We start from the raw sequence: 22,479 nt of genomic DNA on the forward strand, positions 1-22,479 counted from the left end.
TGTGTATTATAGAGTGAGTGAGAGAGTGAGCATGTGTGTATTATAGTGAGTGTGTGTGAATTATAGTGAGTGAGTGAGAGAGTGAGCGTGTGTGTATTATAGAGTGAGTGAGTGTGTGTGTATTATAGAGTGAGTGAGAGAGTGAGCGTGTGTGCATTATAGAGTGAGCGTGTGTGAGAGTGAGCGTGTGTGTATTATAGAGTGAGTGAGGGAAAGTGAGCGTGTGTGCATTAGAGTGAGCGTGTGTGCATTATAGAGTGAGCGTGTGTGAATTATAGAGTGAGTGTGTGAGAGTGAGCGTGTGTGTATTATAGAGTGAGTGAGTGAGCGTGTGTGTATTATAGAGTGAGTGAGTGAGAGAGTGAGCGTGTGTGCATTATAGAGTGAGTGTGTGTGTGTGTGTGTGTGTGTGTGAATTATAGAGTGAGTGAGAGAGGGAGCGTGTGTGTATTATAGAGTGAGTGTGTGAGAGTGTGAGAGAGTGAGCGTGTGTGTATTATAGAGTGAGTGAGAGAGAGTGAGTGTGTGTGAGTGAGTGAGTGTGAATTAGAGAGTGAGTGTATGAGAGTGTGTGTGCGTGTCTGTGTGTGCGCGTGTCTGTGTCTGTGTGTGCGCGTGTCTGTGTCTGTGTGTGCGCGTGTCTGTGTCTGTGTGTGCGCGTGTCTGTGTCTGTGTGTGCGCGTGTCTGTGTCTGTGTGTGCGCGTGTCTGTGTCTGTGTGTGCGCGTGTCTGTGTGTGCGCGTGTCTGTGTCTGTGTGTGCGCGTGTCTGTGTCTGTGTGTGCGCGTGTCTGTGTCTGTGTGTGCGCGTGTCTGTGTCTGTGTGTGCGCGTGTCTGTGTCTGTGCGTGTCTGTGTCTGTGTGTGCGCGTGTCTGTGTCTGTGTGTGCGCGTGTCTGCGTGTGCGTGTCTGCGTGTGCGTGTCTGCATGTGCGTGTCTGCGTGTGCGTGTCTGCGTGTGCGTGTGCGTGTCTGCGTGTGCGCGTCTGCGTGTGCGCGTGTCTGCGTGTGCGCGTGTGCGTGTCTGCGTGTCTGCGTGTGCGTGTCTGCGTGTGCGTGTCTGCGTGTGCGTGTCTGCGTGTGCGTGTGCGTGCCTGTGTGTGCGTGCGTGCCTGTGTCTGTGTGTGCGTGTCTGTGTCTGTGTGTGCCTGTGCGTGTGTCTGTGTGTGCCTGTGCGTGTGCCTGTGCGTGTGTCTGTGTGTGCCTGTGCGTGTGCCTGTGCGTGTGCCTGTGCGTGTGCCTGTGCGTGTGCCTGTGCGTGTGCCTGTGCGTGTGTGGCTCTGGAGGACACTCATTAGCAAACCTGGCCTCTAATTTTCACCCACGGCAGGAGAAACCGGATTAAGTCATTGATTAAGAGGATCCTCCGGAGAGAAGAGGAATTCTGTCCCACTGACGGGAAACATCCCAGGAATTCCCGTTTAATCGACACCAGTCATCGGGAATAAACCGAGCCGAAAGATCCCCAGGTTCGCTCACCTTCGCTGACGAACGTCTCCATCTGGTCTTTAAAGGGCTGCAGATGCTCCTCCGTCGAGACCGAGCAAACCTTCTCCACCTGAGCAGTGCATGCTGGGAAACAGGACCACAGTCAGAAACAGGCGCAAAAATGATGATCATATAAACGGAACGAATTATGAACTAACAATGAAAACACTCCTAAAGCATTTATTAATTTAATGCATTCTTCAATTTAAAAGTTGTATCTGTTAATATTTAATGAGCTAACACTAACAATGAACAGTTTATTTTTAACTAACAAACATTAATAAATACTGTAACAAATGCTGTTAAAAGCATTAACGTTAACTAACGGGATGTTAACGGATGTTTATGATCTATATCTGCTCATGTTTCATGAACGAAGCCCTTCATATACAGTATGTACATTCAAAATGGCATTTATGAAATAAAAAATAAAATAAAGTAAATAAGGGTTATTATACCATAAATACACATGTTACCTAAAATAAAATGTTAACTGAAATATAATAAAAACTGTAAATAATGCAAGCACACTCAATTCTGCTTGATGATTCAAGACTGTCAAACGATCATTAATATCTAATTATTTTATTACTAATGCAGTTTCCACATCTCAAGAGCACAGGGAAGGATTCTCCTGACCTTTGACCTCCAGAAGGGTCAGAGACCGACCTGAACACATCTGCAAACATCATCAGGACGGTCCTGAGATTAACTCGACACAAACTACACACACGAACTTTAACGCATCAAAAAGGCTCTCCGGTCCTCTTTAATGTGAACCGTGTGAACCTGCGCTCTTAAACACACACAGACAGAAGAGACAGAAGTGTCACGCTGTTCAAAGACCGAAGCGAGCAGAGTGTGTGGATAAACCCGGGATTAGACGCGTTAACCTGTGAACCTCAGAGATTAGAGGAAGAGCGAGGGGAAATCCTCACTTCCTTCCCAGAAACCATCGCTCATCCTCAGCTAAAACATGCAGCAATTACTGCAATTAGGGTCAGGGCAAACAGCCTGAGCAGAGGACCATTACCCAGAGGTCTGAGCAGAGGACCATTACCCAGAGGTCTGAGCAGAGGACCATTACCCAGAGGTCTGAGCAGAGGACCATTACCCAGAGGTCTGAGCAGAGGACCATTACCAAGAGCTCTCCCTCACGACTCCAGAACCAGACATTCCTCCGGCTGAGGGAAACGACCCTCGACTGGGTTTTAATAAAGTTTAAAAAATATATAAGGGTTTAAAATCTGAATCTATTGTAGAATTTGTATCTGTTAAAAATGGTTGCCAATACATGCATTATATATATATATATATATATATATATATATATATATATATATATATATATACAGTGTGAAGAATTATTGTGTATTTATGTTTTTTTTCCAGGCATATTTTGCCCATTCCAGACCACATTAATATATTAATATAGATATATTAGAGCTGGCCAACGATTAAAACATATCCAAAATAAAAGTTTGTTTACATAATATATGTGTGTGTACGGTGTATAATTACACACACATACATATATATATATATATATATATATATATATATATATATATATATACACACACACGAACATATTTAAGAAAAAAGTGTTATTTATATATAAAATATTTATATTTATAGATATTATAAATTACACACATATTAAGCAAACAAAGTTTTATTTTGGATGCGATTAATGTACATTATTTTGAACATTTTGCTACTGAAAATCAGTGTTACTCCACCAAATATTGATCTCCTAATTCTTCTTAAGTTAAAGTATGATGTTTAAAATGAATATGAACTTGTTTTCTTGGCATTATTCAAGAATAAAAACATTGCATTTTTTTGGTTTGACAATTTCTGCAAATATGACTTTTTATTTGAAAATGGGAAGAAATGTTATCAGTAGTTTATAGAATAAATGTTTTTCTTTCTTTCTCAAACACATCTATAAATAGTGAATCCAGAGAAACGGATAATTTAAGTCAGTTTTATCCAGAGATGTGTGTTCAGTACTGTTATTTTTCTACATGTCAATCATTTGTTAACAAACATGTATTTATTACTTCAATGAGTTCATCGTTTCGTAATTTAATCATTACATAGTTTAAATTAATACATTTTTAGCTAACTGTGATTTTGTATATGTACATTTCTGAAATACATAACTTAGTCATCTCTGATAACAGATCACTGTAAACTAATGTGGACTCATGCAATTTCAGTAAAGCTGATTTGAAACGATGAAAAATGGTATTCAAATAAATGTGAATTGAAATTGATTTACAAAGTTATCAGTTTGTTTCTTTCCATTTCCAGCGGTGTTTGACAACACAGAGTTCGACGCTGTGTGTCAGTCATACTCTGATCTCTACATGAGGCTCTGATGAAGCTTGTCTGTGCTGATGGTCAGCTCTGTAACCATGAAGAAATGAAAACAGCCAATCAGAGTGAAGTCAGCCGGAGCGATTACAGGCTCTGTTCCCTGCAGCGAGCGCGTGTGTGTGTGTGTGTGTGTGTGTGTGTGTGTGTGTGTGTGTGAGAGAGAGAGAGATTGATCGAGGCCGTACCAGAGACGCAAACTAAAAAAACGGAGGAACTGCGTTAAAGTGGAACAATAAAATGCACAGAGAGAAATAATGCAACGTTAAGGCCTGCTAACCATTTCAAAAGTGTTAACGACTTCCAGCCCATTAGCAGCTGACCTTCGCACACCACTGTGTGTTTTAACAGAGACGGATCACAACGCTAACGCTAACACTCACTGCTACACATGTGCAAGGAACCATTTTCAGTTATTCCTGATCCAAAGCTCTTATGTTGATCTGACACTGTAGCAACAATCATAATTCAAACTACAATCAATAACCTTCAGACTTCAAGGCCTTTTCCCAACTTTCAGCCAAAGCTCGTCAATCTACTTTCTTTCCAGTTAGAAGAGAATCACTTTAAACTACAAAAACACTAGAAGATCTTTAGCAGAAGAAAGATCCTTTTTAGCGTGTTGAACACGAGGGCATCTGGATCAGGTTCTGTACATCGAGTCACACACACACACACACACACACACACACACACGCACGGTTAACTGTACCTCGCAGATCTTTCCGGAGTCTCAGCAGATCTTTAGTCAAGTCCTCAAACTTCATCTGAGAGGCCTGGAACAGGTCTTGAGGTTCTGGGAGCGGAAACACACACGTCTCCCTGCCCGCGTCCTGAAACACACACACACACACACACTGAAGACTAGTAAAGATTATGCTGTTCTGTGAGAGCATCATATATGAACCTCACCTCATCAAAGTGTCTCAGGTAGTACGACACGATGTACGCCAGCAGACTTTTACTGTTGTCCTGAAAACCAGAGGAGAATAATCAGCTGATCGAAACCAGTTAAAAAGTGTGAGTGAGTGAGTGAGTGAGTGAGTGAGTGAGTGAGTGAGTGAGTGAGTGAGTGAGTGAGTGAGTGAGTGAGTGAGTGAGTGAGTGAGTGAGTGAGTGAGTGAGTGAGTGAGTGAGTGAGTGAGTGAGTGAGTGAGTGAGTGAGTGAGTGAGTGTGAGTCTTACGCTGCTCTTGACATCCTTGAGTTTGGGCAGAATGTCCAGGGAAAAACCGTCTGCTTGACCTCTTGTTCGATTCCCTCCATTCATGAAATTACCAAACGCCAAAACTAAACCGAGAATCTTCAGAACTCCAGATCCGCTCTGAACAGCCTGGAGGAGAAGCACAGAAACACGGATTCAGAACAAAACTGGACCGTCTGTGTGTGTGTGTGTGTGTGTGTGTGTGTGTGTGAGACGTCTGAACGAGTGTCTGTTACCCATGGAAGACAGAGTCAGTGTTTACTCGAGGACTGGGGTTTAAAAGACAAGTATTAATACCGACTATCATCATATCAGAATGATTTCAGAAGGATCATGTGACACTGAAGACTGGAGTAATGATGCTGAAATTCAGCTTTGATCACAGGAATAAATTACACTTTACTATATATTCACATAGAAAACAGATGATTTACACTGGAATAATATTTCTCTGTTTTACTGTAGTTTTGATCAAATAAATGCGGGTGAGCAGAAGAGACTCTTTCAGAAACATCAGACCTCCAGGGTAAATGTGGCTTGACTTGATTGTGTTTTTCATAAGTGAGCACCAACTGAAACCAGCCCTGAAACTATATCATACAAAACAACATGCAGTTCAGAGCAGAGCGAATCATCTGAATAGATTCGGTGACGGCTTACCAAACTCACTATTAAATAACATATTTCAAATCAGCAAAAAAATCTGTCATGAACTGTCCCATAAATGCGGTTATGCTCAAATAGCATTAACAAAAAGCTTAAAGCAGATTCAGTGAGCAATCGAGCCATCTGAGTCGATTCAGTGAGCAATCGAGCCATCTGAGTCGATTCAGTGAGCAATCGAGCCATCTAGAGTCGATTCAGTGAGCAATCGAGCCATCTGAGTCGATTCAGTGAGCAATCGAGCCATCTAGAGTCGATTCAGTGAGCAATCGAGCCATCTGAGTCGATTCAGTGAGCAATCGAGCCATCTAGAGTCGATTCAGTGAGCAAGTGAGTCATCTGAGTCAATTCAGTGTGTTATCTGAGTCGATTCAGTGAGTTGTCCGAGTGGATTCAATGAGCAAGTGAGTCATCTGAGTCGATTCAGTGAGAAAGTGAGTCATCTGAGTCGATTCAGTGAGAAAGTGAGTCATCTGAGTCGATTCAGTGAGCAAGCGAGTCATCTGAGTCGATTCAGTGAGCAAGCGAGTCATCTGAGTCAATTCAGTGAGCAAGTGAGTCATCTAAGTCAATTCAGTGAGCAAGCGAGTCATCTGAGTCGATTCAGTGATCAAGTGAGTCATCTGACAATTCAGTGAGCAAGTGAGTTGTCTGCCTGATTCAGACCAATGATTCCAGTATTTGATTCACCAACTGGTTCATATGATTCATTACCATGAATCACGAGGCACGAGGCTTGATTAAGAATTGGACAGAATCCCACTAATCCAGTGGTTTGTTGTTGTGCTGATTGTTTGTTTGCAGTACCTTGCAGACTCTCTGCAGAATCTGGAGTTTGCGCTGAACAGACGAGATGCATTCGGAGAAGGTCGACTGAAAGAGAATGCAGAAGACTCGCCCGGAGAAATCAGGAATCTGGGAGAGCTGATGGAGAAACCTGTGAGCAAAAAACAAAATCAAATGGTATAAAGCATTTTGAGCAAATAAACTGACAAACATCCAGTTTCTTTCTCAACTCTTGACTGAACCGAGAGAACACTTGCCGAGACGGGTATTTTTACATAATTGTGTGTATGTGTGTGTCCGTTCAAGGGCAAGAAAACATTATTAAATACCAGCTAATTGAACAAACGTTTAAGCTAGATCAACATTACTGGTTCTTTGAGAGAACCCTGAAAGAACGTTCCCTGTTAACTTTGAAAGTTATTAACTGTGTCTCTGTGTGTGTGTGTGTAAGTGTGTGTTTTGATCCTCACTGCTCGGGTTTGTCCAGAGGTTTGGTTCCTTCTTTGTCTTTTGAGGATTTGAAGTGTTTCTCGATTTTGTCCAGCTCATCTTGCTGGGCTCTCTGAAAACACAACACAGCATTTCAACACAAGCAAACTATGATTTCACAACTCAAAAACACCAGTAAAGCTTCTGGACAATAAGCTGAAAGAATAACACTAACATCTAACATTTATTTATGATGGTCAAAAATCTCAGTGTAATCAGTTCAGCTTTCACAGCATCCACTGTACTTTACACAAATATGCACAGTGGTGTTCTTGCGTTTAGCCGCATTATTACTTGGGTTCGTTTGGAAGGAGAACAGAGCGTAATCAGAGTCGTTAGGAAGCCAGAGTCCAATAAAAGCTGCACCGTCTCATGAGTTTCCTTCTCTCTCCGAGCGAAAGAACAACAGAAACAGAGTTTGGTGCCACAAATTATGGAAAATGTGGTATTGTGAAAGTACATCAAACAGCCAGACGCGATTGACACAGTAAAGACAGAGACAGATGCGCACTAGCCAACGACAGCACATCATAAAGAGAACAGAGAGATTAAGACCTCAACCTCAGGAACTTCCAGTCGCTGATGAAGAAAACGCATCTGAACCAATGCGCCACACAACAGGCAAACACATTGTGTTCATGCACTGCTCAGTTCACTAACATAACTCGTCTTCCTTCAGATTAGCGAAACGAAAACATACAAAAGTGTTTGTTGCATTTCATCTATTTGTGTCTGTAGATTTCAATCTCAATCTATATCTTTAAAGTCTGAAATCTTCAGCAGTTTTACACACACACACACGTCCATATATATATTCTGAAGGTTTGTTTATACATCATTCACCTGATTTGTACAATATTTTACTCTGTTTTCTAGCCGTTGACAGTATTTTCTGATTTATGAGTGATAAAAAGAGATTTCCAGAATCCAAAAATTTAACACTAATATGCCAATAAAAATCAAACAAGAATTTTGAAACTGGCTTTATGCAAATGTTAAGATTTCTGGTCTGGAAATGTATGAAAATGAGTGCATATTTAATTAGAAAATGAATAAACCAACCCAATTTGGTTTGAAAAATTGTCACCATGGATTTTTACTGATCAGCTAATAATGTTTAAATAACCCAGCTGTGAAGCCCAAATCAGATTGCCTGTACATCATTGCATATATGCATATCCATTTAGATGAAATTTGCATTACGTATATGCATCTCCAATTAGATGGAATTTGCATCATCACGTATATGCATATCCAATTAGATGAAATTTGCATCACATATATGCATATCCATTTAGATGAAATTTGCATTATTACGTATGCATATACGTGATGATGCAAATTTCATCTAATTGGATGTGCAAATACGTAATGCAAATTTCATCTAAATGGATATGCATATCCAATTAGATGAAATTTGCATCATCACGTATATGCATATCCAATTAGATTAAAATTTGCATTATGTATATGCATATCCAATTAGATGGAATTTGCATCATCACGTATATGCACATCCAAATAGATGCAATTTGCATCACTTATATATGCACATCTAATCAGACAATATTCGGACCAATCGTGTCAAAATAATGCTCAAAATGGAATAAAAAAAAATCCATATCAAGTGTTTTGAGCGGATCTTTAAAACGCAAGTTTCCCCGTCTCCTCGTGGTTTACTAGGTGTGCAGGAGAATCAGCCTTCGCCACACAGACGCAGAGTTTCCCTCGGAGCAGAACTGCAGAATAAATACCTTCATAAACAAACCCGCCGACATCAAACGGCACAGAGACGCACACAGCCGAGTGGTTTGGGGCATCAGGAAGGTGATCAAAGAGAGAACACTGCTCTCGCTCTCAGACACGAGAGAGAAGCACAGGAGAAATGAGGCTAAGACAAACACTTCGGTTCAGGAGAGCGACTTGTGTACGGCTCAGGCGTGAATATAAACTCTGGGAAAAGTTCTCGGCTCCATTAAGCATCATCACGAGATCTATATATATACACACGCACTTCAAACGTGGTGATTACACCAGCGCTGCCTCCCATTTACGCTGTTTTAAGTGTAAATACTTTTAATATGAAGCAGCTTCGCCAAGGCTCGGCCACGAGCGCCTTCAAACGCAAACTCAAAGACAATATACAGATACGACTGCGAGAGGATCGGAGGCTTGATGTATATACGCGTCTGACATCTGTATACGTGCCAGACTGGAAACTAGCACTCATAAAACGAGGGGGAAAAACACATTAGTGCGATCATTAGGTGCATTACTGGAGTCTGACTGCAAAAGACTATGTTTTTCTTTTTTTGTGCCGTTGGAAGAGGTCTGGATTTCATAATTACGGAGCGAGCCAGACGAAAACATCTTAATGTTTCCTCCTCGACAGACGGATGATCAATCTGAAGACTATCGGGATCGAATCTTACGACAGTTCAATGAGTTTGGCACGTGATGCTTTAAAATAAATACATGATATTTACGCAAAAGCAGCTCATACTAAAAACAAAAGCTGCACTTTTCCTACTTTAATCAAAGCATGTGTCAGAACGCTCTGCTCAAATGGGGTGATTCTCTCCACAAGTGCTTTTTTGGGGAATTTGTTTTGCACAATCCCGGATATATTTTGGGATTGTGCATGTGAAGATTTTCAGACATTGTGTTTGCTTCCAGAACTGTTGTTCTGAGGAACATTTCTTCACATTGATCTAGACTAGAAATGTGTGATTTCTGTGTGTTTGAGTCACATGATCACTGCAGACACACATTCAACACAAACTCCAACAATGACAAACATCAGAATGCAGAAAAGCATCAGTAGTAGTCACGATGTTGTCAATTAAAACTACCCATTAAACTTGGATAAAATGATAGAATTCGATAATAAAACCAATTAATTTATATGGATGTGAAATCTGAGGATTAGTACATTTTAAAAATTGGGATAAAATGTCCAAACACAGTTTCGGGGTTCAGAAGCTCGTCCAGCGACGCCTGCAGGGTGAACTAGGCTTCACTAAAAACACATTCTGACCTTCAAAATAAACTCCAATGTTATTCGACCCTGAATAGAACCACTAAATTGGCCAATTATCTATTATACTAGCAATTTAAAGAAAGACAAATCCTCTCCAAATACAGATTAAGTGACATGATCTAGAAATAGAGAGAGGAAGACAAACAAACAAACAAGGACAGACTGTGATCTCCAGCAAACTCTTTCTACTCGTGTGTACTGAACATCATGACGTAAGAGAAACATTTCTCCCCAGATCTGAAACTCTGATTCCATCATTCACTGAACTGAGAAAACGTCCTTCATACTTGATGACACACTTTAGATTAGGGTCCGATTCTCACTATTAACTATGACTTTACTGCTTATTAATGGTTAGTAAGGTAGTTAAGTTTAGGTATTGTAGGGTTAAGGGATGTAGAATATGGTCATGAAGAATAATGCATTAATATGTGCTTTATAAGCACTAATAAACAGCCAATAATCTAGTAATATGCATGATAAGCAACTAGTTTTATAGGGAGAATTGGACCCTAAACTAAAGTTTTACCATATGTGTTGTATCCAGGGTTCGAAATGACTTAGGACTCTTGGGGGGTCCCCTAAAATTAAATTATTAAAAATTCTGAAGACTGCCTTGCTACACTATATACTGTAGACAAAATTATATAGACCAATGTTGAAGGTGGGATAATGGTCTTGGCATAGGCGGAGTTTGACATTCGAGCCGGGGGGGGCAAAAAATAAATACAAATCATTGTAGAAGCTGGGACCTATAGAAGCTTGTTTCCGCCACTGAATAATAAATAAATAATAATAATTGCGACCCCTATAAAGTCGCAAAATGGGAGATATAGTCAGAATTGCGCGATATAAAGTCGCAATTGCATGTTTTAAAGTCAGAATTGTGAGATATAAACTATTCTGAGGTAAAAAAATTAATTAAAAAAAGTCCGTCTTTTTATTGGACTTTTTATCTCACAATTGCGACATCTCGCAATTCTGACTTTATTTCTCAGAGATATAAAGTCAGAATTGCGTGAAATAAAGTCACAATTGCGTGTTATAAAGTCAGAATTGCGTGATATAAAGTCGCAATTGCGAGAAAAAAAAGTCCGAATTCTGACTTTATAACCTAGACATTGTCCAGACTAGTGCAACAGTAATTTTCATTTTTTGCGTCCTGCATATGCGTCGATAATGGTCTCAGGTGAGAGCATAGGGGTGAGAGCTTGGCCGTAATGTCGCTTTCGATGTGAAGTCACATGACCCAGAGCCCCGATTTTTTTTTTTTACTAAAGCAGTAGGCCTATATGAAATGTATTACCTACCACCATTTAGTTGTTTTGTGTTATTTAAAATATTTATAAATATCTTTTTTTTTTAAACAATGCAAAATGCAAACTCCGCGCCTGGGTCTTGGGATGTTTTTCATGGTTTGGGCTAGGCCCAGTATTGTAGCCTAGTTATGGAAGCTTGTTTCCGCCACAGAATAAAACATTTTAAAAGATAATTGCGACTTTTTATCTCACAATTCTGACATCTTTTCTCAGAATTGTGAGATATAACGTCCAATTCTAAGGAAAAAAAGACTGACTTTTTTTTTTTTTTACCTCAGAATAGTTTATAGGCTATATCACAATTCTGACTTTATAACACGCAATTGCGACTTTATAACCTGCAATTGCGACTTTATATCACGTAATTCTGAGATATTACGTGATACCTTTTTTATTTTTCACTCTGTGGCGGAAACAAGCTTCCATAGTCTGCTGTTATCTGGCAGATAATTTGACTTCATGCACATACAGCTAGCAAGAAACGTTGACAAACGTAGGCTACTCTTCTAATCATTACACTGGGTATCTAGTTAATGCAACTTTTGATATAAGAACTCGAACTCCTAATATTTTACTATAAGCAATTATGGAGATAAACATAATCGAAGCACTTACAGGATTTTCATTCAGGATTTCACTCTTTGTGAGGTTTGGTTTTGCTGCGTTCAGCTGTAGGCTACAGTGCGTGTCTGCGGGAGCTCCACAACAACAATCTGATGCTGGAACTCACTCGGCTAATAGCTGCCCTGAATGCTGCCTCGCGCTAGGAAATACATTAATTACTGTTATAAATATAAAACGTCACTAAAGACCTATAATTTTCACAATCATTTTTAATGTTAAAATATATTTGTCGGGGACCTCCCAAAATCCAAAAATAAATTCTTATGGGGGGTCCCTAATGACTTATGGAGGGTCCGGGACCCCCCCAGACCCCCCTCATTTCGAACCCTGGTTGTATCCATTTACAATGTTAGAGAGACCAGCTTCATTTATTCAGATGGACTTGATATATTTATTTATGCTACTTATGACATGATCTATATACTGCATATATGATGCTTTAGCAACATTGTGCTACAGTCATGCTAATAAAGCTCATTTGAGAGAAAGCGAGAGAGAACCCAAGAATGTGAGTGTGTGTGTGTGTAAGAGAGAGCTCTATGTTCTCTGCTTACGTTCTCATAGAGGGCCTGTAACGTCTCCAGATCGACCACAGTATTGTCCAGATTCAGGATCGCTAGAGACACAAACACAGACAGAAATCATCATCATCCTACATGTAAAAACCACACATTCAACAGCATATAAATCAAACTTTACTGAATGTTACAGAATGAAACGTGGACCCAGGACTATCTCTAGGACTGTGATGCTTTGAGATGTTGATGGACTCGATCTACTTCGATCATCGCTCCGAATGCCACACATCTTCGACACAAACGGGATTTTCTCAGCTTTTTTGTTTAAAATGTTGTTTTTTTATTAAACTTACTCACTTTAAATGTTGATTAAAAAAAATTATGCATGAAGCTAGAATAATACATTTTGTTATAATCAAAATTGCTGGCGACTTACAAAAAAAGTTAAGTGGGTGTCAAGTTTGATCAATACTTGATCTTTGTGCAGCATTTTATACCATTCCACATTCTATACTCTTAAGCCGACTGGAATCTACTGGAGTTACTGGTGTGACTTTACGCTGGTTTCATTCCTCTCTCACGGACCGCATTCAATCTGTTCATCTTACAGTTTAAATCAAAACCCAATTATGTTGTCACTGGTGTTCCCCAGGGCTCTGTTTTGGGACCTCTTATTTATCATTTATCTTTTTAACCTTTATCTGTCTTAAGTCTCCCCTTCTGCTCTTGGTGAGTGCTTAAGTGAATAAAAGTAATTCTCAAATTGAATAGTAGTAAAACAGAATTTTTTCTCGTTGGTTCAAAAACTACAATATCTAAGTCACATATTTCTTCTGTGGTAATAGATAATTGCTCTATTCCTCTAATCAGGTTTAAGGTTCAGGTGTCATTCTTGACAGAACTCTGTGTATTGAAGCTCATGTTAACAGTGTCACCGGTTCTGCATTCTTCATATTAGGAATATAAAGCGTCTGGGTCGTGTCCGTTCACTCGAGAGCACTGCTACGCTTGAGCATGCCCTTGTCACATCACGAACCGACTATTGTAATGCTTTGTTTTATGGGATTCCTTCAAAACCTCTTCATAAATTACAGTAGGGACAGAATGCCGCAGCTCGAGTCATTACCAAATATCTGAACATATTTCTCCTGTTTTACTAAATTTGCATTGGCTCCCAGTTAAACTCTGTGTACATTCTAACTTAACTTTTAACTTGGCTCCTTCATATCTTCCAGATCTTGTTCTAGATACTCCTTCCCGCATTTTAAGATCGGCTTCTGCACTTACACTCGGACAACTTTCATGGGGTCACGAGCTTTTGGATATGCGGCTCCCCATGTATGGAACTCACTTCCTGTAGAAGTTCGCAACAGTTCTAGTCTTTCGGTCTTTAAATCTCGTCTTAACACTTACGTTTAGGCAGTCTTTTATGTGATTTAATGTTTGTTTCTGCACTGGCTTTATTGTTTAATGTCGTTGCTTTTATGGATTTTATAAGGTGTCCTTGAGTGCCATGAAAGGCGCCTATAAATAAAATGTAAAATAATAACAATAAAAATTTACATTTAGTGATAGAATTCCAATCACGTCACTAACACTAGTTAAAGTTGAGTGTGTGTGTGTGTGTGTGTGTGTTGTCCTGCAGGATGCATGACTCAATTAGTTATTTCAGAGCTTGAGTTTGTTCAGAGGAGGTTCATGTTCAGGGTCCATCTGATACGTTATGGACCTGCAGGCAATCAGGAGATCAGGAAACACTCGCTGCCACACAGAGAATGCCTTCGAGACTCACACACGTCAATGCCTTCGAGACTCACACACGTCAATGCCCAGACGAGCATTCAAATGAAGGAGCCAGAGGAAAACAGGAAACACATGAACAAAACCTCCAGCTTTACGTTCACCTCGACCCACTGGTGACCGCAAGCGATCCGCCCGACTCAAACCTGACCAGAAGTCATGTGACCACCAGTCCAACAAGTGCACAGAAGTCATGTGACCACCAGTCCAACGGTGCGCAGAAGTCACGTGACCACCCGTCCAAGACAAACCACATACAAATTCATAAGTCGACACCATTACTGAGTATTTTCTCCTTAAAACTGCAGTGAACCAAAGTAGGGCTGCAGCTATTGATTATTTTAGTAATCAAGTATCCTTCCGATTATTCCATCGATTAATCGGATAAAAATTTAGGTAAAAATAGATCCAAGTGAACAACAGCTTTTAAAATGACATATATAAGCAGTAATAATTGGTTCAAATAAAGTATCAAAGTACTCATATGGGCTTTATTGAACACTGATTAAAAATAACTTCTGTACATTAGGTATTATAACAGATGCCTGCAGAGGCGCTGACGGCCTGGGGATGGTTGTTACACAACGGCATTATCAAATCCTTGTTTAATATTGGCCAAACAACATTTCATTAAAATGTCTTAATCTTTAATATTTGGTCACTTCTGTCCGATAGAAATGTAACAGGAGCTGTAATTTATTGAACAAGAATATGTGCATATCAAGATCAAAACATGCAAACTCAGGGCAAGGGTTAAACTTTTATTTTGAAATTGCGATGAACAAAAATGTGCATTTTTAGAAACATATTTATGTATTCTCCTGTGTTGGCGTAGATGAACAAATGAGTTGCGTTACAAATCTTGAGAAATGGCGCACACTGTGCTCCCAGATGCACGTTATTGCAAACCTAAACACACATCACATGCAGAGATTGGTGTTGTGTGAGTGTGTGTGTGGAGCGTTTACTGTGAACGAAGCTGAGGTCATTTAAACATGTAATCTGCACGCATGTAAATAAAGCGTTGTGCTTCTGTGAAGAAAAACAAAAGCATATATTTATTTAACTGAATCGCAGCCTGTGAGATTCACAATAGCACTATGCTATATTATGATTTTAAATGGTTTTAATAAAGCGCGTAATCTTAGAAAGCGGAGTAATAATGCGGTTCACTGATTCTCGTCTGTGGAACGAGCCACTTCCGGTGTTTTGCCGGTTACTCGACACGGGTAAATTGCAATTGAGGATTTTATAAAATCAAGTACTGGACTTAAATCGGGGAATCGTGACCGCCCAACACGTGACCGCCCGTCCAGCAGAACTTCGGGGCGGTTTGACATCAGATTTGCCAGTGATGCACGACTGGATCCCAGATTCTCAACGGCAAAAGAATGAAAAGGCAGAGCATGATGAGCATAATAACGGCTGAAGATGTGCTCACCGTGCTGAATGTCCTTCATGTCGAGATGTAAACTGGACATCAGAATCCCCACCGCCTGCGAGCGCTTGGTGTTCAGCAGCTTCACCACCTGAAACACACACACACACACACTCTGACTGCATTTACTTGTTTTACAGCCTCGAGTGCCTTACCGCTATTTAAAAACCTTTTGCACACAATATAAGCATCCATATTAAGCACTTGAGCTTGAAGAGTGTTACCCAGACGGATAAAGACATCACAGATGTACACCGATATTAATATAACACGACCTCAAGTGCTTTTAAAGACCTTAAAGCATACAAATTATTTAATAAAACGTATCTAAGAGTCTCCCTCTTGAAGAGGATTTCCTGAACAGAAGCTGTTAGATGAACACTGTAAAGTCTTCGTACTTCAAGCTGTCATGCTTTTTCATGTTTCATGTGTTCTTTGATACAATTTTCACTCTGAAATAATTGTTGGTAAATAATTACTTAGAAAATTACAGTGCAATTATGCAATACACACAATATAACATGAGCTCAAGTGCTTTTGCACATTTTGCACATAATGTAAATAAGCATACAAATTAAGCACATTCCTTTAGGAATCATTAAACCTGCTCATTTTCACAAAAGATGCTAAAAAAATATTTTTTTTAAGTTGTGAATACAACATTATGCGAGTTCGTTTCACAAGAAAATACTATTTCAGTCTTTCCACTTCAAATTTTGACTCAATTCAATGTGTTACTTGCAGTTTCTTTGAAAATACTTGGTGTAGAATTTACTTTTAAAGCATTTTCAGTCAGAAATTCAGAGTAAATTGAACAAATAATTACAATGTAGATATACACAATATAACATGAGCTCAAGTGCCTTACTGCTTAATTTTTTTTTTCACATAATAAAGATAAATGAGCACTTCAAGGGCATCATGATCAAAAGTATTTGCATGTCTCCACAGCTACAGATTAAGCCACAATCTTAGTGAACTTGTCAATCATCTTGATGGATGACGCAGAGGAAACTGACCAATAAGAGGACAGTTTTACTCACATATGACTTGCATAAACTCATTTCGGCACAGCTTTAAAATGTCTTGCGAACCAAACCAAGACGAAAATGCAACATTGTAACAAATTAAGTCCCTGTTTTTGCAAACGATCGACAAGTTTGAAAACTTCAGTCCTTAATTCCTTCCAAATAACTAAATATTGCAACTCCTATTTAATGAAACAAACATTATGTAACGTCAGATCACGACAGAAGAACACTGACTCAGCGTCTGTACGTCTGTAATTGCATCTATTTGGTCATTATGTGCTTGTTTTAAAAGAAAAGTGGTTTCGGCTCGACTTCAAGAACAAAACCCAATTCATTCAGCGCTGATCTTTATCAATCATGAGGACAATGAAGGTCCGTCTGCGCATGCAAACATGATCACGTGATCATAACCCCGTCCGACAGGAACATGGCGTTCGCTGTGTGTGTGTGTGTGTGTGTGTGTGTGTGTGTGTGTGTGTGTGTGAGACTTCAGATCGATCACAGGCTTGACGTCAGAGAGGAACCAGAACACAATACACCTCTCACACAAACTGATCTGGACCTGAAAGCACAATTGAATGAAGAACACACAGCTTCAGCGGCTCGACGGGAAGTTTCTGTAGATGAGGACGATTCCTGTGAACAAACAAGCCGAGACCACATGACAAATGCTTCATTTACTTGGACTGAAACCGTAGACACGGAGGGATCAGAGGCAGCCTTTTAACACCATATTAATAGCCTTATTATCATCATCATCATCATCACCACTACTACTACTATTTGTCATCTTTCTCATCTTCCAACCTCCCCCTCATTCCTGATGAAATGAGTTTATTGTTGTTATTTGTACTACTAATACTAATATTTGTCATCTTCCAACCTGATGAAATCAGTTCATTATTATTGTTATTATTACTACTAATATTACTATTATATTTTATATAATACTATATTATTACATCATCTTCCTCATCCTCCAGTTATTTTTACTATTATCATCATTATTATTGTCATCTGTGTTTTTTACCCTTATGTTTGTTATACATCTCTAGATGTTCCTTTGTTTATATGCAGCCGCTCACACGCACACTTACGCAGGCACACTTACGCAGGCACACTTACGCAGGCACACTTACGCAGGCACACTTACGCAGGCACACTTACGCAGGCACACTTACGCAGGCACACTTACGCAGGCACACTTACGCAGGCACACTTACGCAGGCACACTTACGCACGCACACTTACGCACGCACACTTACGCACGCACACTTACGCACGCACACTTACGCACGCACACTTACGCACGCACACTTACGCACGCACACTTACGCAGGCACACTTACGCACGCACACTTACGCACGCACACTTACGCAGGCACACTTACGCAGGCACACTTACGCAGGCACACTTACGCACGCACACTTACGCACGCACACTTACGCACGCACACTTACGCAGGCACACTTACGCACGCACACTTACGCAGGCACACTTACGCACGCACACTTACGCACGCACACTTACGCACGCACACTTACGCACGCACACTTACGCACGCACACTTACGCACGCACACTTACGCACGCACACTTACGCACGCACACTTACGCACGCACACTTACGCACGCACACTTACGCACGCACACTTACGCACGCACACTTACGCACGCACACTTACGCACGCACACTTACGCAGGCACACTTACGCACGCACACTTACGCACGCACACTTACGCAGGCACACTTACGCACGCACACTTACGCACGCACACTTACGCACGCACACTTACGCACGCACACTTACGCACGCACACTTACGCACGCACACTTACGCACGCACACTTACGCACGCACACTTACGCACGCACACTTACGCAGGCACACTTACGCAGGCACACTTACGCACGCACACTTACGCACGCACACTTACGCAGGCACACTTACGCACGCACACTTACGCACGCACACTTACGCACGCACACTTACGCAGGCACACTTACGCAGGCACACTTACGCACGCACACTTACGCAGGCACACTTACGCACGCACACTTACGCAGGCACACTTACGCACGCACACTTACGCACGCACACTTACGCAGGCACACTTACGCAGGCACACTTACGCACGCACACTTACGCAGGCACACTTACGCACGCACACTTACGCACGCACACTTACGCACGCACACTTACGCAGGCACACTTACGCAGGCACACTTACGCACGCACACTTACGCACGCACACTTACGCACGCACACTTACGCACGCACACTTACGCACGCACACTTACGCACGCACACTTACGCAGGCACACTTACGCAGGCACACTTACGCAGGCACACTTACGCACGCACACTTACGCACGCACACTTACGCAGGCACACTTACGCACGCACACTTACGCACGCACACTTACGCACGCACACTTACGCAGGCACACTTACGCAGGCACACTTACGCAGGCACACTTACGCAGGCACACTTACGCAGGCACACTTACGCACGCACACTTACGCACGCACACTTACGCACGCACACTTACGCACGCACACTTACGCACGCACACTTACGCACGCACACTTACGCACGCACACTTACGCAGGCACACTTACGCAGGCACACTTACGCAGGCACACTTACGCAGGCACACTTACGCACGCACACTTACGCACGCACACTTACGCACGCACACTTACGCACGCACACTTACGCACGCACACTTACGCACGCACACTTACGCACGCACACTTACGCACGCACACTTACGCACGCACACTTACGCACGCACACTTACGCACGCACACTTACGCACGCACACTTACGCACGCACACTTACGCACGCACACTTACGCACGCACACTTACGCACACTTACGCAGGCACACTTACGCAGGCACACTTACGCACGCACACTTACGCACGCACACTTACGCACGCACACTTACGCACGCACACTTACGCACGCACACTTACGCACACTTACGCAGGCACTTACGCAGGCACACTGACGCAGGCACACTGACGCACGCACACTGACGCACGCACACTGACGCACGCACACTGACGCACGCACACGCGCACGCACACTTGCGCACGCACACTTGCGCACGCTGCGCACGCACACTTGCGCACGCACACTTGCGCACGCACACTTAAAACTTGCGCACGCACACACACTCGCGCACGCACACACACACTTGCGCACGCACACACACACACTTGCGCACGCACACACATGCGCACGCACGCACACACACTTACGCACGCACACACACTTACGCACGCACACATGCGCACGCACGCACACACACTTACGCACGCACACACACTTACGCACGCACACACACTTACGCACGCACACACACTTACGCACGCACACACACTTACACAAACCATGTTGGCTGTTGTGTGTTTTGTTGCCTTGTTTCTCCTGTATGTCACCTGTAAATAGTATCTTTGTTTGCACAATAAAAAATTAAAAAAGATTAAAAAAGAAAACTCAAAGTTGCAAAGAAATGAGCTTTAAAAGACGCTTGATGGCTTTTTTCCCGGTTGTTGATTTCGCTCTGTCGTCCCGCAGCCAAAAACACATTAAACACAAACTAGACAGAAGCAGAAGCACACTCTCTCTACGCTTTAATCAACCCTCAAACCTTCAACCATTCCTCAAGCAAAACAACGCAAGCAATCGCCGCAGAAAAAGGTCAGCAACTGCATTACAGGGCAAAACGCCACAATTATCGACTGCAGGCAATTACACCAAACAAAACACGTTACTTTATCAAAAGAAATTGTTGCCGGGCAACTTTTGACAGATACGGAAACGAGTCTCCAATTATTTCCCTCTGAGATCATGTTTAAAACATGAGTGAAGAAAAAGGCCAGTTCTTCTGCATTAAACAGGAGATGTGGATGTTTTTCAGGTCAAACGGCCCTTCGGCGGGACAAATTACCTCCAGACCCATCAAACACCACGAGCACATCAGCACAGGACTCAGCTCTGCCGGATTACCATATCAAACGCAGAACCTTCCACCGGTTCACTGTCAGCGGGACGCTCACTGCACTTTATTGACATCACATATTTTAGCAATCATCATAAATTAGGAATCATTTGAAAGGTTAAACTGAAAAATCAGTTGTGAGATTAGGCACCGTTACTTCATGGGAAACGCATCTTAAAGTCGCCCTGTGGTGAAACAAAAAGCTTTTAATGTTGTTTATATTATGCTTTAAGACAGGGGTCTCCAACCTTTCTTCATTTGAGAGCTATTATTTAAAAATGAAAGTGGCCGAGAGCTACTCATACAATACAATACTTAAATCTCTTAAATAAATGTCTCATAACTCTCATATTACAACTATCCAAACCGTTTTAGACCTAAGAGTATTTGTAGGCCTATATATATATATATATATATATATATATATATATATATATATATATATATATATATATAAATAATGTCACCCTTAAATGTCAGAGATAAAAAAATAAAAAAAGTATTGTGTACTCTAAAAACACAATTATTGTTGATTTCTATAGTGCATCATAACTAGAGATGAAATGGCATGAAAATTTCATTTCATGATTATAGTGACCAAAATGATCACAGTTATCACAGAATCCTGTTTAAAAATGACTAATACTACACAATAAAATCAATTCACCAAGTTTTATGGCGAAAACTAGCAAATAAAAAATAAAATTTGCATCAATATGCACTTTTTGTTTACATAAACATTAAAATAATAACATTAAAAATGGCCAGATTTTAAAGGAGTGTCTTGCATCTACTAACATGTACAAGTTCAAATAAAGTTGACAAAAAAGGTTTTATAAAAAGATAAACCTCGCATATTTCAGCCTTTAAATCATTTTTATAAGAATGAGGCAAGAAAGATAAATTACTGACATTTACACTGCACTTTAGCTTATCTTTTATTATTAATAGTAAAATTCGGTCCAATTTTCCCTTGGCGTCTGTCGTTGCTATGCAACCATGAACCAAAGACATGCTTTGAAATCGCTGGTGTTTCTGACGTCACAAACTACCTTGTAACCAATCAGATCAACGTGTGATCGTCAACCAGTGGATCTCTGAGCTGAGTGAGTGAGTGGAGGCGGGGCTCATTTGCATATTCATAGAGTATGAACTCCGCTTCAGCCGGTTCTTCGCCTCCACATCGTGAATTAAAATAGTTTAATGCACAGCTAGCTGTGGATTATCGCTAACTTAGCAGGCTCCTCCCACTCGTGGGCAGTGTCATGTTTCAAACTGTGCCAGAAGACGCGTCAAATGAGTGTGTGTCGCCTGGTGGCTGTTTTTGGTACAGTGCCTAAACAAATCTCACAGGAACCTCAATTTTTGTGATATCAACTTCAAATTTGGAACATAACTTGGTTAGACATATGGCTTTGATTTAATTTATTTTAGAGTAAAAATGTATTTGAAAAGTATATTTTGTATGTTAGTACAGTACATTTGCTTCACAGTAAATGTAAATAACTTTTCTACAATTTGAAGTGAATAATTAATGAATGAATGAATGAACTACAGCCATCTAAGTTCGGATAGTTCATTTTCACGTCTACGTTTGAGAGGGGGGGGGCAGCTAACATGTTAAATAAGCGGAAAAAAAAATTAAGAGGCAAAAAACCAAACAAAAAAAAACAACATTCCTTCAAGA

General features: G+C 41.1%; 1 protein-coding gene across 2 annotated transcripts in view; it reads right to left on the minus strand.

Moving 5' to 3' along the window:
* fmn2b (formin 2b) overlaps positions 1-22,479 on the minus strand; it is a 72,067-nt gene that overhangs the window by 16,563 nt on the left and 33,025 nt on the right. For both annotated transcript variants that reach the window (XM_082152383.1, XM_082152382.1), the window contains 8 exons: positions 15,751-15,838; positions 12,546-12,607; positions 6,990-7,081; positions 6,541-6,670; positions 5,053-5,199; positions 4,780-4,839; positions 4,580-4,700; positions 1,477-1,569 (listed from right to left, as the gene is read on the minus strand). In XM_082152383.1, coding sequence (XP_082008509.1) covers positions 1,477-1,569; positions 4,580-4,700; positions 4,780-4,839; positions 5,053-5,199; positions 6,541-6,670; positions 6,990-7,081; positions 12,546-12,607; positions 15,751-15,838 — 793 coding nt within the window. The remainder of the gene's footprint in view (positions 1-1,476; positions 1,570-4,579; positions 4,701-4,779; positions 4,840-5,052; positions 5,200-6,540; positions 6,671-6,989; positions 7,082-12,545; positions 12,608-15,750; positions 15,839-22,479) is intronic.

Source organism: Leuciscus leuciscus, assembly GCF_965113295.1.
Source record: "Leuciscus leuciscus genome assembly, chromosome: 21".
In the NCBI taxonomy this organism is placed as follows: Eukaryota; Metazoa; Chordata; class Actinopteri; order Cypriniformes; family Leuciscidae; genus Leuciscus; species Leuciscus leuciscus.